The 16,909-nt window shown below is 37.1% G+C and overlaps 4 protein-coding genes across 13 annotated transcripts; 2 read left to right on the top strand and 2 right to left on the bottom strand.

Moving 5' to 3' along the window:
- Window positions 1–1,012: 1,012 nt before the first annotated feature.
- On the top strand, window positions 1,013–4,662 carry LOC115429187 (vesicle-associated membrane protein 8). 3 transcript variants are annotated; one of them, XM_030148450.1, is made up of 4 exons: window positions 1,013–1,107; window positions 1,367–1,555; window positions 2,434–2,604; window positions 2,736–4,662. In XM_030148450.1, exons 2-4 carry the CDS (start codon window positions 1,553–1,555, stop codon window positions 2,871–2,873), a joined length of 312 nt encoding a protein of 103 aa, XP_030004310.1. In that variant the 5' UTR covers window positions 1,013–1,107; window positions 1,367–1,552; the 3' UTR covers window positions 2,874–4,662. The 3 variants fall into 3 exon arrangements, with proteins under 3 accessions (XP_030004310.1, XP_030004311.1, XP_030004312.1); XM_030148451.1 differs by lacking the exon at window positions 1,013–1,107 and having other exon boundaries at window positions 1,163–1,555; XM_030148452.1 differs by lacking the exons at window positions 1,013–1,107; window positions 1,367–1,555 and adding an exon at window positions 1,702–2,025.
- Window positions 4,318–8,508, bottom strand: LOC115429184 (heterogeneous nuclear ribonucleoprotein D0-like). 5 transcript variants are annotated; one of them, XR_003936741.1, is made up of 9 exons: window positions 8,030–8,508; window positions 7,269–7,437; window positions 6,951–7,112; window positions 6,709–6,840; window positions 6,511–6,610; window positions 5,849–6,007; window positions 5,653–5,745; window positions 5,208–5,309; window positions 4,318–4,420 (listed from the first exon to the last, which is right to left on the bottom strand). XR_003936741.1 is itself a non-coding variant. In XM_030148443.1 (8 exons), the coding sequence occupies exons 1-7, from the start codon at window positions 8,194–8,196 to the stop codon at window positions 5,678–5,680; spliced, it is 957 nt and encodes a 318-aa protein (XP_030004303.1). In that variant the 5' UTR covers window positions 8,197–8,508; the 3' UTR covers window positions 4,318–5,309; window positions 5,653–5,677. The 5 variants fall into 5 exon arrangements, 3 of the variants coding, with proteins under 3 accessions (XP_030004303.1, XP_030004301.1, XP_030004302.1); XR_003936740.1 differs by having other exon boundaries at window positions 5,208–5,745; XM_030148443.1 differs by having other exon boundaries at window positions 4,318–5,309.
- Window positions 8,509–8,597: 89 nt separating this feature from the next.
- enoph1 (enolase-phosphatase 1) lies at window positions 8,598–12,608 on the top strand. The gene is made up of 6 exons (XM_030148444.1): window positions 8,598–8,915; window positions 9,277–9,378; window positions 10,401–10,603; window positions 10,699–10,831; window positions 11,000–11,123; window positions 11,655–12,608. The coding sequence occupies exons 1-6, from the start codon at window positions 8,832–8,834 to the stop codon at window positions 11,792–11,794; spliced, it is 786 nt and encodes a 261-aa protein (XP_030004304.1). The 5' UTR covers window positions 8,598–8,831; the 3' UTR covers window positions 11,795–12,608.
- Window positions 12,609–13,027: 419 nt separating this feature from the next.
- On the bottom strand, window positions 13,028–15,600 carry tmem150c (transmembrane protein 150C). Of its 4 annotated transcripts, none has more exons than XM_030148445.1 (8): window positions 15,452–15,600; window positions 15,129–15,221; window positions 14,966–15,019; window positions 14,840–14,872; window positions 14,681–14,748; window positions 14,471–14,598; window positions 14,175–14,352; window positions 13,028–13,588 (listed from the first exon to the last, which is right to left on the bottom strand). In XM_030148445.1, exons 1-8 carry the CDS (start codon window positions 15,457–15,459, stop codon window positions 13,377–13,379), a joined length of 774 nt encoding a protein of 257 aa, XP_030004305.1. In that variant the 5' UTR covers window positions 15,460–15,600; the 3' UTR covers window positions 13,028–13,376. The 4 variants fall into 4 exon arrangements, with proteins under 4 accessions (XP_030004305.1, XP_030004307.1, XP_030004306.1 ...); XM_030148447.1 differs by having other exon boundaries at window positions 15,129–15,212; window positions 15,452–15,580; XM_030148446.1 differs by having other exon boundaries at window positions 15,129–15,218; window positions 15,452–15,572.
- Window positions 15,601–16,909: the final 1,309 nt, after the last annotated feature.

The raw sequence follows: 16,909 nt of genomic DNA, 5'->3' as shown, positions 1-16,909 counted from the left end.
TTTATCTATTTTATTTAACCTTCATTTAGTCCTGGCCAAGATAGACAGCTGCAAATGCTACTCACAGTTCCAAGATTACACAGTTAAAACACAAATAACAGACACATTTAACAAGAAATAGTTAGTTAAAAAAAACAAAAAAACAACAACATTTAGGAGCAGATTAAGAAAAACAAGTGGAAGTTATGGAGTTGGCCTCAAGAACTCTCAGTTTGGATTTAAAAGCACTCAAAGAAATCAGCTCAGTTTCTAGTCTTTCTGCAGCTGATTCCATGCATGAGGTGCAGAGTAAACAAAAGCTCTTTGACCCAGTTCTGTACAAACAAATAGAACAGAAAGCAATACATGATCATTTGTACAGAGAGAACACATATTAGAATTTCACTTCACTATTAATATATGTGCTGCTGTATTACTTTTGTTTTTGTACGTGCAAATCCAAAGACAACATTGACAACAGTCCATTTCCTCTTTTTTTGCAAATGTCTTGTGAATTAAAGTTCACTTGATAATATGTTGATGTGATGCTGCTCTTACAGACTCATGTGTCACACAGGTTCAATCAATCAATCAATCAATCAATCAATCAATCCAATTTTATTTATATAGCGTCATATCATAACAAAAGTTATCTCATGACACTTTACATACAGAGCCAGTCGAAACCAGACTCTCAAGCCAGGTTGTCTCCTGAAGGCTGATCTATTAAACCATTAATCATCAAGGTTTGACTTGATGAAACACCCTCTGTCTGCGCAGGTTAATGCCAACATCCTCTGTTTTTTTTTTTAACCCAGCCAAGGTGTTTTATTAACTCCTAAGAGTCTCTAGCAGTGTTTTTTTTAGATGTATAACTTCACATACAAGCAGAAGAATGCATTATTTCTTGCCATGTGTTACAGCTGATCCTCTTCTTCCACACCCTACTCTCTACATCCTCCTATGCAAAACTGATGATGCAGCCTGTTCCACACACATTGGTTCCTCTAATACAACGTATGATGGGAAAAAAGCTGAAAGAGGGGAAGGAAAAGTGAAGGGGGGAGGGTTTAGTTTTAAAGTTGCGCAGTGAGAATCGAGCCTGCTGTAGCTAAAATAACAGATAAAGTAAGTAATCAGTTTAATTTATCAATATATTGTCTTTATTTTCACTCTGCTGTGTAGGCTTGGAATAATAAGATTAATCTTTTACTTCTAAAAAAGTTGAACTTCTCAATGTTTGCTTAAGATCGAAGAAAACATCAGGATCTGGACATTTGCCTTGTTCCAGCACAGGACAAAAACTGTTAAAATTCTTTGATCTGTGGACTGAACTGAGCAATCCATGCTTTAAAGCTGTTTTCATTCAGTGTATCTTAATTCGCAGTCTGTTGCTCATTGGTTCCTCTGGTGAAGTAACAAGCCACACAACACAGGACAAGAGGAAATAAAGTGAAGCAACAACTGACTTCACCCTTTACTGCCTTGCAAATCTCTCTCTGGTGAACAAACAGAGCCCTTTGCCCAGACATATCAGCTCAGCGTTGGCCTGCATCTGATCTTCTCACAGCTGATGGTATGTAAATCACATAGATCTGACATGAACAGAACAGCTATGCTCAGTTAGATAAAATGGAAACTTTTTCAGCTTTAAGTGGTTATGTTTTCTGAGTGATATTAATGTAAACCATTTGGATGAGGGTGTAGCGGGGGTTGCTCACAAAAAGCAGGAAATGAAAGTAGAGCATGTTCATCCTATGAAATCTAGATCTTTGTGGTGGTGATGACTAGCTCTCTCTCTCTTTTTTTTTTTTAAGCCAATAAGACTTTGATTGAGGCAGTAGGTAGTTAATGAGTAACACAGAAGAGGTGCAACCTTCAGCAGACATTTGTTCTGCTCTTACTGTTATGACTCATACAGTCACAAGAAGCTCAGATCTGCACATTTGTTTATCGTCCTGGGGAACAGGACTTTGTGGAGGACTTAATTTTTCACATGAAGCTGAGTTCTCCTGTTGGATTTGACTGATTATTAGTACTGCCATGGTAAGTAGAGCATATGTTTACACTGTAGTTAAGTTTGTTTGATTTTTATCCAGGTTTTATCCGTCCTTTTCAATGTGACCAAAGTGACGGTCGATATTCTCTTTGTTTAATCTAAAACTAGTATTTTTATGCTTCAGAAAGTCTCCACACTACATTACTTGTTAAGCAGGGCTACTGTGTAACTAGCGCTTGTGGTGTACATGTGACAATCACACAGGCCTGTGTAAACTCAGTAACATCTGATAGCCTACTTTCCTATTAGCACAGTTACAGGAAGTGAGCTCTGGTCATTAGAAATTGGAGGTTGAGTGCCTGTGTTGTTCCTGTGTTTCTTTGGCAGATTTTACTGTAAAATAATGGTGGTAAATTTGAGCAAAAGTTGACCAATTTTTCTAATCTTTCATGCAGGCTGACCCAAACTTTCAGTCGCCTGCCACTGCCTCACCGACCAAGCTAGACCAAGTGCAGGGTCAGGTGAACGAGGTGAAAGTTATTCTGAAAGACAACATCAACAAAGTGCTGGAACGAGGGGACCGATTAGATGATCTCATTGGCAAGACTGATGGCCTGCAAGCGTCTGTGAGTGTCCGATAACCTGTCAGCTCAATCAGCTTGGAATTATGTTCTATTACATCTGTTTTTTGTTTTTTTTTTTACAACAGGGCAGTTAAAATGTGTCATTTATGAAGGTTTTGTTGTTTTCTTCACAGGCTGACTCATTCCAAAGAACATCCTCTCGGGTTGCCAGGAAGTACTGGTGGAAAAACATTAAGATGATGATTATAATAGGCGTGATTGTGCTGATCATCATCATCCTTATCATCCTCTTTGCTACAAAAGTAATATAAATCCAACCACTTGACTTTAACCCCGACATTTACTGTTGATTACCATGATATAAACATGTTGCCCTCAACAGATAGGAGGATGATAGTGTCCCCAAATCTAAAACTTATGACTCCTATTATACATTAACTCTTACTTACTGTTTTATTAAATTTTGACCTGTTTTGACATTTGACAAAACACCTCATACAATGTGACAAATTAAATAATTCATTTTTGTTTAAAATTTAATGGATTTTCCATGTGATTCCCCACATTGATGCTCTTCCAAATCACATCTCAATGGGAAATTAATTTATTTTTGTTACAATCATCATGGTTGTTTTCATGTTAGGTTAAAATAGGGTATTTTACTGTGATATTAGATGCTTTTTTCTCCATAAACTTGTTCTGTAAAACCTTAAGAACACGCTCTGTGCACTTTGAAGCATGAACTGAGGTTTACCATCTACTTATTGATGTCAGAGAGGACATTTATACATTTTAAATAGACCTGTGATTGAATTGAAGGTATAAACAGTACGTAAGAGGTTGCTCATAGAACGCATCCATGGACACTTTCATCATTTGAAGACATTTCTATGGATGGCTTAAATAGTGCATTGTCCAGATAAATCCATAGTATTTCCAGTCCTTTATGTATATCATGATTTTAAAGGGTTAAAGTAAAGTGTGTCATATTTGACCTCCTCTGCTGTGCTTAAGACTGAAGATAATGTAATTTAAGAATCTTACCTACAGACAATTTCCACTGTGTCATTTAGTACCAAATTGCTTTTATAGGTGAGCTCATCATATTCTACAAGATTTTATATTTCCAGATCAAAATATTTATGAAAATACTTAAACCTGTGTAAAATTTCTTGAACAGGTTACTCTGTGATGACATCTTGTACTGTGAAGTTAAAAACCAGAGTTGTATATTTCAAAATGCTTAAAGTATGTCTTTTAACACTCCAACTGTCATTAACATGTAACACAACAGAAATACATTTCACAAAGGATCACGACTACAGATACGCAATTTTAAGTTTTGTTTTTTTTTTTTTATTGTGGCATTTCTTGATGACCAATACACTGTATATACTGTATGTTTATGATGCTCAAAACTCTGTAATAACACATGTATTATAAGACTGATGACTATGATAAAGAGCATAAACTGTAAAGATGCATTGTGTTGCTTTGCTACCACCGTACTGTAAATATCAGTGATCTGTTCCGACCACTCAACTGTTGCCGCTGTGTAGTAAATGATGTGATTCACAAAGGGCATTTTAGAACATTAAATACAAAAACAAGACAGGATAAGGAACTCGGCGGAAAAAACTTGGCAGTAATCTAAATAAATGCAAAACATCAAAATCCAAAACGGTAAGATACAACAAATACTCTGGTAAATATTGAGAAAATGTAGGTCATAGTGCTCCTCGTTATTCTTTTTTTCTTTTTTTAAATCCAGTTACAAATGAACTTTGCTGGATACCATCATCTCTCTGGAAAACGCTCCTCCTGTCCTCACGACAGCAGTCTTTGAACACTCTGAAACCTATGAAAAACAAACAAAAACAATTTAGCTATAGATGAAAAAAATTACCGTCAGGCTTACACCACAAAAATAGGAATCCCTCGTGTTTATAATGTCCAATGTAAAAAGCAAACTGAGAACAATTATTTTAACATTTTACAGTTACAAAAAGTTAGTCCATAAGCTAGAAATCCTGAAGTGCAATAAATTGAAGTCAAAGCCAAAATACTAAATGGAAGAAACCTTCAATTGGTCAAAAAAAATACACATTAAAGAAAGCATTACATGCAAATTTCTGGAAATGTAATGACACTTTGATTCTTCTTGTTTTACAAAAGGTTAAGAGGAAAATTTGTTACAGGAAAATTATAGAGGAGTCTTTTCCATCGCTGTCAGTAACAAAAAACAGAGTAATACATGTACAGAAAAGTAAAGCACTTTATCCCCCAACACAGTAGAGTCCAATACGAACCAGGTTTTAGCTCATGGACTACTGGCTACAAGAGCTAAATAAAGAAACAAGCATTTTAGGTAAGATTAGGAATGCATATATTAACAATAGGAACTGGAAAGTCCAGAGAAAGCTGTACGTATCCTTTGAAAAGCAAATTGTTATTTTATCATATTTATAATCATTACTTGTGGGGGAGTAAGGGCCTGTAAAAAATGACAATTACATGTGTATATTTTACGTTTTACATTACATACATTTGCAAACAAATTAAAATAGAAAGAAAGATGACAAAGCTGGACGTGTCCCATATTGTTTAGTTTAGAAATGCTGATACAGGATGTTGTAAGACCATACCAAATGGCAGCATTCGAGAGCGTATGCTTCTCGTACCCGGTCCGCATTGAGCGGGCCCTGAGAGTATCTGGGAGTCAGCTCATGGCCTGCAAGGAAGCTCCGCTGGCAGGTACAAACAAGGTATGTCAGAGTTAGGAGACAACATACTTCCTTTTCTGTTTCCTTGCACATCCTTAACTTTGGCATCCATTTACTGTAGTAGCAGTACTTTACCTGTTAACTTTACAGTTAAAAAAAAAGAAGGTGCAAAAGAGGCAGCAGAAGGCCGGCTGTGTTAAAATAATCGCCACAACAGTGTAGCCTCTATGTTACCACTACTGTAAAGCACTTGTGGGTGCTGAGAAAAAGAAATTTATAAGAGGAAATTATGCATAAAGTTACCAAACAGCAAAGTAAATGTAACTACTTAAGTTTAAAGCAAGTAGTATTGTGTGTTTTTACATACCTACTGATCTGGAGGGTTTTCCCCATCAATACGGCTTGTAACTGTTTGAGTGACCACCACGCCTTGGCGACTTGCCATATCCACCAGACTGATCTAAAATACAACATTTATGTCATTTGATAAAAGTTAAATAACAGCTGATATGAGACACACAGTATAAAGCATGTCAAGATGCTTTTGGGACAGGTTAACTTACTATTGTAGTCACCATATCCACCATAGTAGTTGTTGTAACCAGAGTAATCATAGCCTCCGTATCCTCCATATCCTTGATTACTGTATCCATAATTTCCATAATTTCCATAGCCTTGATTCCAGTAGTTGCCATAACCCTGGTTCCAATTTTGACTGGGACCTGCAAATGAAGAGAAAGTGTAAAAGCAGAGGATGTCATCACCAGTCTTCCTTAGGGAGTTTCATCAGTGAAAAATTAATGTTAATAGGGATTGAAAAGTAACTGGCTACTAGTAACACATTCTGATGAATTTTACAGTTATGATACAGGTTTAGTGGAAATGGTCATTCTGGCATTTAATTTTCAGAAAAGAAAAATATAATGACATTGAACTCCAACATAGAGAGCAACAGAAAAAGAAGCATGTAAGACACAAACTCTCAGCAGAGTGTCCTTACTATATGACTTCACTGGTCAACCGGCATGTGCCATTTTACAAGTTTTACATTTATTGTAGCTAAAATCATAATTTCATCATAATCTCATTTGGAAATTGGTTTAACACCCACTCTTACTTGGGAATATTCTGAGTTCTATACCATTTTAATTATGTTCAGTCCTAAAATACATTTACTTTACATGCAATACTTTATGTGCATAAAAAAATGGCCTCCTCCACTCACCACCACCTCTTCCTCGTGACCTGGAAGAGTATCCACCTCTGCCTCCCCAGTACTGCTGCTGCTGGTACTGCTCCTTGGACATGGCCACTTTGATTTCGCACTGAAGAGAGGCAAAATTACCCGTTGTGTCATCACACCTCTGTTGTGAAAACGGATTTTAATGTGGAAATGGTTTTGCTGAAGACAACAAATATGTACCTTGCTTAGTCCAATATTATGGTACTTCTTCTCCATGATCTTCTTAACTGGCTCCTCATCATTGAAAGTTATGAAGCAGAAGCCTCTCCTTTTGTTTGTTTTGTTCTCCATGGGAAGTTCAATTGACTCCACCTATTCGTATCATTATTACAAAGTTATAATAATAAAAAGGCACATATAAAGAATCATACTGACAAGATTTGTTTGTATACAACTCTGAGAAGATTATATGATGTGCATACCTCTCCAAAGGCATCAAAATACTCTCTGACTTTCTCTTCAGGAGTGTCTGGAGAAAGACCTCCAACAAAGATCTTCTTCACGGGTTCCTTACTCTTCATTGCTTTGGCCTTTTTGGGGTCAATGACTTTTCCATTTAGTTTATGTTCCTTCTGTGAGGCAACCTATTTAATAGAATGATAATTTTAGATAAGGTGGCACACAATGAAACTATGACTTTTATGTCAGTGCAAAGGACACTGTAACGGTGTAGCTCTTTCCCATTAAGATGATAAGCTTAAATAAGGTAAAATACAGTGCTTAATGGGACAGGATAATACCTTATCAACACTTTCAGGTTCTTTGAAGAGCACAAAACCAAAGCCCCTTGAACGGCCAGTCATGGGGTCGAGTTTTAGTGTGCAGTCTACAACTTCGCCAAACTTGGTAAAGTAATCTTTCAGGTCTTTCTTGGTTGTGTCCCAGCTGAGGCCTCCAACAAACATTTTCCTATATAAAAGAGACATAGTTGAGAAGCATGAATAGCAGTTTTACTACATACTATAAACATCACAGAACCTTTGTACTCTTTTAATTTTAGCATCAACCTTTTCAAGCAAAAATGCTAAACTTTAAAAGCTTAAAGTTTATCAAGTGTGAGAATTGGTTTGGAATTACTTATTTATAATATACACATTACCTTTGAGAGAAATTATACTCTTTGTGTTTGCTTCTTTTTTCCCTATGATTTATTTTAACATTTTATAAAATTATTATTGTTTAAATACTCTACCAGTGTTAAAATGTAACTAAAATAGAAACAAAATAAAATAAAATGGATATAAAAGGTTAAAGAATTTCTGGAGTCTCTCCAAAGCTGCATCTATAACTTGAGTACAACATACTAAACAGTTATTGACACTTTCTGTTTTTTTAAATACTTATTCTGCGTTTAGTCTTTACAATCAGACAACAAACATATATCAAGTCCTACTCAATGCTTGCAGTCATATGTTCATAGAGCAGTTTTGTGTCTTCTTGCTGTGTTTTCTGCAGCTCCGGAGCCTTTCACATTGGTGAACTCCGTGTCATGTTTACTCACCCCTCATCCTCCTCATTTTTACTGGCGTCAATTCTGGATCCTTCGGCCTCTCCCCCCGCCAGGCCAGACTCACAACCGGCAGACATCGGGTCATCACTGTTGGCTTCTCCATCCTCCTCCATTCTCATCATGGTCGGGTCTTCACTGAATTCGTAGTCTTCCGACATGTTTAGTCTTTCAGGTAGATGATAGCTGATTAAAGTTAGTGCTGGTATGCTGCAAAACTCACGCTACGTCAGAATTCCCTGAAGATGCTAGCAGGCTAGTTAGCCGTCTGCGCTAGTGCTAGCTTGTGGTTCGCCGATAGTGTCTGGTTCTATTTTTTGCCGGTTCGTTTAGAGCCGCTGCAGGTTGAAAAAAGTTCTTCAAGTAGTAACGTTACTCTGAAAGCAAACTGTGCCCTGTTTAGGCAGTTTTCTTCAAAACCTACAAACTGTATGCGTCGTTTTGTTTTTATCGCTGTATTTTCCCTCTTCCTGTCGTTGTCGCTGTTGGATAAATACACAGTACCGCCCCCCACTGAGCAGGAAGATGAACTGACAGTTCCGCACATGTGTGTTCACTGCTGAGTCAAGTCAGTTAGCTAGGAAGCGATGCGCCCAGAGCTAGCTAGCGGGCTAGCTAGTTCATGACAACTACCGTTAAAACGCTGCTCAGGTTGACAGATACTGCACGGGTAATATTTGTTCTGCTTCGTTTTTCTGTGTAAATAAGTGGAACCAGTGCTGCCTGGGTTCAACATATTGGTGCCGTAAATTAGATAAGCTAAAGTCAGCTAGCCAGCTGCAGATTCCTTTGAAAAATGGCTACTGTTTCAATACCCGCAAATACTAGTGCACTTTTACTGGACATCGAAGGTACAACCACTCCAATCACATTTGTCAAGGTAAGTTATGACGGACACACACATGCACAAGTTAACATACAGCCCAGACCTGTAGGCTAGTCCTATGTCGATACTGAGTTACATGACAGTCTTTGTTATGCAGTACATGTTTTACATCTGCACATTTCTATGTGCATTTATTTATTTATGCGAATGTGACCAGTGTTATTGCTCTTAAACCGCATATGGCTCATAAAAGCTACCAATCCATATTAGTCACATATCGACTAAGACTATGAATTAGAAGTAGCATTTGATGCTACTGATTGTGGTTCAACTAAAGGAAATAAGTGTGTCACTGCTTGGTGTCTGTAATGAACCTGTGATGGTTCATGTAATGACTCTCTGATGCCACTTGCAGGACATCCTATTCCCATACATCAAGGAGCATCTGGAGGATTACCTGTCCACTCACTGGGAGGAAGATGAGTGCAAACAAGATGTTCATCTTCTAAAGAAACAGGTAAGGGGACAAATAATGATCAAGTGTTATTCACCACTGATAACACCCAGTTAAACAGCAACTTTTACTGTAAAACATGCTCTTCTCCTGTAATTAGTGTTCACCGAAGCCCACTGATTACACAAGCACTAATTTAGAGCTGAAGGAGTGAAGGCTGAAGACTTTGCCCTTTGCCATGTACAGCATGTCTTTTACATGCTTTGGCTTAAGTGATAATATTTTATTGTACTTTGTAGAAGATGACCATTCCAAATAAGCCTTTAAATCAACATGGGTCAAAATGGGTTATAATTTGTATACTGTTCACCCTATATTTGATGTAAACTGGGAATGGGAATTTAATTACATTGTCAAGCTGAATGATCAAGCCAAGTTAAGTTGATTAGTCATGATGTCATCAGTAATACATGACTTCCACACAAACAACCTCAATTATTATTATTGTTGTTGTTATTTATTTTATTTTATTTTTTTGCTTCATAAGCTTTATTTCTGCATCTTTATGAAGTAAAACATTAAACTCCCTCTGTCACCCTATGTAGAATTATTCAGCTGTGCTTATCATTTTGACTAATTGATAAATCATGCATATCATGTATCAGATATCAGTAATCACAACTTTAAACCAAGTCATTTTGTTAAGTCCACTGTGTTGCAGAGCTGGAACAAAGAAGAGCCAAATGTGAAATAACTGTGTTGAATAACTTAGTGTCCAGTAAAAGAAAAATCTAGACCATTGACTATTTTTTTTTTAAACATAGCGATAAACTGTTATGATTTGTAAGCATTGCTTATATATCTTTTTAACACATTTTAAAGTAATTATCTATTTTAAGAGGTAGTTGGTTATGAGTTGGATGTGTGTTATTGTAATGCATGACCTTACAGTAACCAGACTGTTTGGGTGTGTACTACATTATGTGCAGCGATGCTTCACAACATTTTGTTATCTTCATATTAATGTAAGTAATTCGCTAAACACACTACAGTGCTCTCCTAATGAAAACTCACTGTCCTGACAGATTGAAGAAGACATGAGGCAGAATCGGGCATGCCCTGTACACGCCCTGGACCAGACGGTTCACACAGATGAGGAGAAGGCCATTAGGGAAGTAGTGGATAATGTGCTGTGGCAGATGGCGGCAGACAGGAAGTCGACAGCGCTCAAACAGTTCCAAGGTCACATGTGGAGGACGGCATATGCATCTGGGAGAATCAAAGGCCAGTAAGTGATTCTCCAGACTTTTATTTAAGTCAAGCTCAATAAAAATTAAACATTGTTACTTCTTTACATTCTGATGTTGCTCCTGTTGTTAACAGGGTATACCAGGATGTAATTCCCTCGATCAGAAGATGGCGAGCACAGGGTCTAAAAGTATACATTTACTCTTCTGGTAGCGTGGAGGCACAGAAACTTTTGTTTGGATACTCTGTTGAAGGAGATGTTTTAGATGTAAGTAGCACCACTTCTCTTATTGTGTACATAATATTCATTTCATTGAAGTTAATCTATTTATTTATTTATTTTTTTAATATTTACCTCAAGAAATGGCCAGTTTTAGTTGTTGAGGCATTTGTTCAGTCAAGGTATGGGAAATAATTAATATTCTTTTACTTCCAGCTATTTGACGGCCACTTCGACACCAATATAGGTGCTAAGGTAGAAAGTAAAAGCTATGAAAATATAGCAGAGAGGATTGGCTGTCGAGCAGAAGAAATCACATTCTTGACAGACGTTACTCGAGGTAAGTACTGTTCTGAATGCGTTTGTAACAATTATGAGACCAGCCTGAGAGCGAAAATTCCAATCAAATGTCCAATCACACAATGTCAGAGTGAAAAAAAAATCCACATCCTGTCTATTTTTATGGATCAGTTCCAAAGTTTATTTTATATTTTGTTTATACAACTTTGACAATTCACTGTATAAATGCATTTGTACTTTGTGATTCCCCACTCTCTTCCTGTCCATGATAACATGATCTGTTCCAAAATGTATTAGATTCATACTTTACCCTTTCCACAAAGGTTCATGCAAATTGTTACAGTAGTGTTTTACTTAATACCTTTGAAAGACAAGTTAAAAAAACACACAAGGTGATAGAGTAACATGTAAAGGATTCAGCAGAATCTACTAGACTTACAACTATGGCTTAGAGTGTGTCTTTAAGTCTTTGTAGATTGCAATGACCTGATATCAGCTAAAGCTCTACTGAAGTGGAATTACAGTCTCATTTCCATATGTTCTTAAATGTATTTGTGGATTTGTCCTTTAGAGGCTAAAGCAGCTGAAGATGCAGGGGTGAACGTGGTGGTGGTTGTGAGGCCTGGAAACCTGGAGTTGACAGATGAGGAGAGAGCCCACTATAACCTCATTACATCATTTAACCAACTGGAAGTAATGGGACATGCTTAATGCAGAGTGTGGAGGGAAAATCTCACTGACGACATTTCATAATGACTTGTTCCGTCTCCTCTTTTCTCCCTTAACTATATTTGCAACATTTTTTATTTTTTTTCGTTCCATGGTGATGGTTTGAGATGTGTAGGAGATACCACTGGGACTACAATTAAGCCACCAGTAAGGCTGATTAAAATCCAGAACAAGAAATGCTTTGGATCCCTGGTAAATGTACGGACATAAATCTGTGGAGGGGAAACATCACTTTCTCATGGGGTCATCTCATTGACTCGAAGGAGAGGAGAAAAGTTGTAGATAAACAGGTCTGGGTCGAGGTGTAATAAGTACCAACCCTGAATGAAACTGTACTTGTAGGGTTATTTACCTTTTTACCTTTTAGATGGACAGTAGATGGTCGCCACTTTGGAATTACATCAATATCAAGTAAACTTTCCAATTCTGTGTATTATGTGTCAGTTGTATCTGTCCGTGTTTTGTAATGATCCATTCATGTACTGTTTCCTCCTGCTACACATACACAAGTGGTGCAGATGTGTGGAGTTTTATTCAGTGCTCATACCGTTGGAAACACAATGTTGTAGAAGTAGAGCTGCAGTAGAGGTGCACAGGAAGTTTTCATCTGGCACTTTGTTCAGATGTCTTAAATACAGGTGAATTATTTCAGTTTACATGTGCCATTGTCATTGTTTATCTGTAACTGTATCATAGAAGGTGAACTAAAATTGCCAAATTGTTAATTTATATGTGAAACATAATGCAGGAAACTGTAATCTAAAAAAATAACCTCCAATAAATGCCTTGTATCACATACCATGCTGTTTCTGGCTTCAGTCCGTGAATTTAGAAAAATGTATTGATTTACTCCAACACCTTGATTCCCACCATTCCAAGTCATTTATCATTGGGAGCTGCAAAGTTAGTGATAATTGGTTCCTAATTTCACTATAAATTGTCGACAAACATTGCTTTCTTTTTAGTTTGGACATTTCCCAGACACATTTAAACACAATACAGCCAACAAGTTTATGGCAACATAACTTACTCAACCTACCATATCAAATTGAATACCTTTTAAAGACTTTTTTAAGGTATTAAATGCAAATTTGTAAAGTCAAGACTTCTAAGGCTTTTTAAGACCTCGCAGGAACCCTGTGTATATGTCAAAATCACTTCCACTTGAGAAGAACAGATATGCAGTTGTGGGTGACAAGCATGTCTGTGCAACAATACATGGAAAAATCTGTAGTTTTTATTATGAAAAGTATTACATGTATGTCTTATTGAAGAATTGACCACTTGACTTGAAGCTAAAGACACTCAAAATGTTTGGAGTAAATACTTCAATGCTTCCACCTACAAACAGAATTCATACCCATGCAAAACTAGATTAAATATTTGCATAGTCACTAAAGTCAAGTCATAATCTTAAATCTAACGAGTTTTGGCTGTTCTGTAAGATATCTATGAGATAAGATTAAAAAAATGCATTTGATAAAATATGGAGATAAATACAAGTACGTAATACAATGTAACTAACAGTACCCAGAAATATCACATGAAATACTGCATCATGTTGTTAATCAACAATATTCTGCACATGTGTCATGTTCAGGTCAGTGTCAGAATCTTTCTGCTCATGCCTACAGTTGGTTTCTGTACACACAATCTCAAAGTGGTTGTAGCGAAGCTCTATGCAAAAAGAGCTGATAAAGATGAGGAAGAACATAACCAGAGCCCACTGGCTGCGCGCTGCATGCATGTGGAGGCGCTGGAACATGAGAGAGAAGTCTGCACCGGGGAGTTAAGGCTGAAACAAAAGTGACACAACATTGATGTAAAACAGATATGGTTGGGTGTAAGATTCACTTACATACAGTGAATGAATGGGAATTAAATCCACCTGCCTGAGCACAGAAGTTTAGAATAATTTCAAAGGTCTGTTTTAGATTTAGTGGGAAATAGGAGGACCTGTTTGCAGAAAATTAAATCATCATTATACAATCCCAACAAATGAGAATTCTGATTTCATTCATGAACTCTTGCTATATTATAGCTACAGAGGGACCAGGTTGCTACATTGCAGTGCCATAATTCTGCATTAGCGCTGAGCACATGTATTTTTTCCCATTTAACTGCAGGTGTCATCCAGTCTTAAATGCATTACCCCCACCCTCATTTGTGTTAATATCCATGTAACTAAAAAGCCCTGAATGGACAAAACAAACACTATAGACAGGAACTTCTGAGGCCACTGTAGGTGAAGGTGGGGGGATACTCAGCTGGTTACAAATTCCATCTTCCCTTCAAGATGTCACTAAATGTAACACACTGAAACTGTAATCATTGAATGCACCAAGTCTGGGTAAAAGGATACAAAGAACCAAGCAGAAAGTGATGCAGCCAGACAGCAGGAAACGCAACATACTTGTCTTGAACCCTTCATTCCTCAGGTTAACTTTGAAGGTAAGATAGGACTGACCCCAGCAGAAAACTGTCCCCAATCCGAAGGTCAAGAAGGTGCCAAAATTGTGAATATCCTCTTCAATAAATAGCTACAACCAAGAAACAAAATCAGAGATCCTTTACTGTACAATCACAGTGTGTGTCAAATCATCTATAAAATATCTTCTACCCTGTTTAATAGAAGTATTTGTGAATGGTGCACATTACCTGGAAGTTACCAATCAGGGTCATCCCAAAGGAGCCAATGGAGAATACCACTAGACTTGTGACGTTTTGCCAAGCCTTGTCTATTCTGTTTTTTAGCTGAAGGTATCGGAGAAGGGCAATAACGAACCCTAAAAGACAAGGAACCAGAGGCAATCTAGAAATCGAGCATTAAAATGTGCATCTATAGATTAAAAAGATCAACACACTAACCCCCAAATGCTGCCAGGTTCATGACCTCGCTGAAGATGCAACTGGCTGGAGGAGAGTTCCCTGCAATACTGAGAAGCAAAAAAAATAAATGTAGATGTGTATGAGCTGTCCAGAAAGAAACACCAGACATAAAAGTAGAAATAAACAGCGCTCATGTACCTGATGTAGGGAGGACGTGCGGATCCATTTCGTCTTTTGAAAGAGATGAGTAAAAATAAACAATCCACATACAGTATGTCATGTTAAAACTATTATTTGCTGTTGATGTTTTGGTCTGACTCTTGCCTGTATTGTGATGTCAGAGGGACTACCTGTCCAGTATTGACTGCCACAAAGTACCTGTGCACCACAGTTTATTATAAAAACACTGAATAATAAAGATGAGTGAAATGATATGATGCAGATATCAGTATGTACAGGAGAGGATGTGTCTGTGTGACAAACTTACACCACCCACAGTCCAATAGTAACACACAGAGAGTAGAGTGGAGGCAGAAGAGCCCACAGGCTAATCCCTCTCATCCTACCTCCTCTAACACCACTGAAGAAGAAAAGACAATTAGTATGGAAGGTAGTAACTTATTAAAAGCTGTCTGTTTCCGGTTGGACTACATTTAAAGTCTGTAAACAGCTATCCCACGCATACCAGTCATTTTTTTAAAGACGTCATTTCAACCGGAAGTGACTTGTTTTGACACAATAACATCTTTCACGTGCAGGTTACAGTTAAATGAATACAAGGTTTCATCGGCACATGGCTGTTAAACATACCTGTCCATTTAGTCGACGATAACCGGACGTAGAAGACCTGCATAGACACTGTCACTAACACTGATAAACATTAAGTGTCTCTGTGACCAAGGCGGGGCTGTTTTTTGGCATTATGCAGGACATTTCAGACACACATTTCAGACACACTGGTGTTAGGTTTCATTTGACTCCGCCTCTAACTAAGCAACAGCGGGAGCGCGCATTCGGAAACAAGCTCGCCCATGAGCTAGGCTACTGTACTGTACACAGTTATGAACCTGAAACCCCAGTTCATGCATCTGTCCCTAAAAATAAAGACTGTGAAGAGGAACTCAGTCTTTTTCAACTTTTTCTTTAACCCTTTCATGCGCTACTTATGTGAAATTTAGTCAAGATATTTTTCTGCAGTGTTTTTATTCCTCTTTAGACATTAAAAAAACAACAACAATGTGATCAATTTAAAAAAAAAAAAAAAAAAAAGTTACAAAAATTTCCACTCAGCTGGACACCATGTATTTAATTTTTGAAGCAAAGAAACATGTATTTAAAATCTAACATCAGAAAATGATATGGAAAACTATGCAATAAAAACATTTTTAATGCTGCTAATCAGATGTTTTCTCACATTTGAATAAACTCTAATACTAGTTATTATTCACTGCATGGAGATAATATGCAAAAAAAAAAAGTTTAAAAAAATACCTGTCAATTACAGTCTAATAACAATTAGCAATTGATTTACACTAAAACATGTCACTGCAGATCAGGTTCATCAAGAACAGCAAAGTTACAGTAATGGTATGAATGTCAGTGTATTATGGGATGGTGCATAAGTGTCTACTGTGTTGGCTGATATGGAACTAAAACAACCAAAACCCTGAATATACAAGAGAATTGCTGGAGAAGAACTGTCCACTGGAGTGACCACTGTGCATGAAAGGGTTAAAATCCTGTAATAAGCAGAGCGACAGCACTTTAACCCTTTCATGCACAGTGGTCACTCCAGTGGACAGCTATTCTACAGCTGTTCTATTGTTTATTCATGTTTTGTTGTTTTACTAACATATCAGCCAACACAGTGGAGCTTATGCATCATCCCAAACACTGCAATTCATACAATCACTGTAACTTTGCTGCTCTTGATAAACCTCATCTGCAGTAACATGTTTTAGTGTAAATCAATTGCCAATTGTTATTAGACTGTAATTAACAGTTTTCAGGAAAAAAAAAAGTTTTTTGTTTTGTTTTGGGGTTTTTTGCATATCCTCCCGAAACCCAGCAATGCATTTTGTCCTCTGTAGGGGACAAAAATTTGACAGTTTTACTTTAAAAATGCTGCATTATAAAGAACATTCCATTAAAAAATCAATCAATACATAAAAATTATTTTAAAAATGTATCTGAAAAAACTGTTGCATTATGCAGTTTACAATCAAGACAATTTTTTTAATGTAAAAAAGCTAAAACTGTCAATTTCCT

The sequence above is a fragment of the Sphaeramia orbicularis genome, chromosome 12, assembly GCF_902148855.1.
Source record: "Sphaeramia orbicularis chromosome 12, fSphaOr1.1, whole genome shotgun sequence".
NCBI lineage: Eukaryota > Metazoa > Chordata > Actinopteri > Kurtiformes > Apogonidae > Sphaeramia > Sphaeramia orbicularis.
The sequence above is the reverse complement of the archived record's forward strand: the minus strand, read 5'-3'. Positions and strand labels throughout refer to the sequence as shown.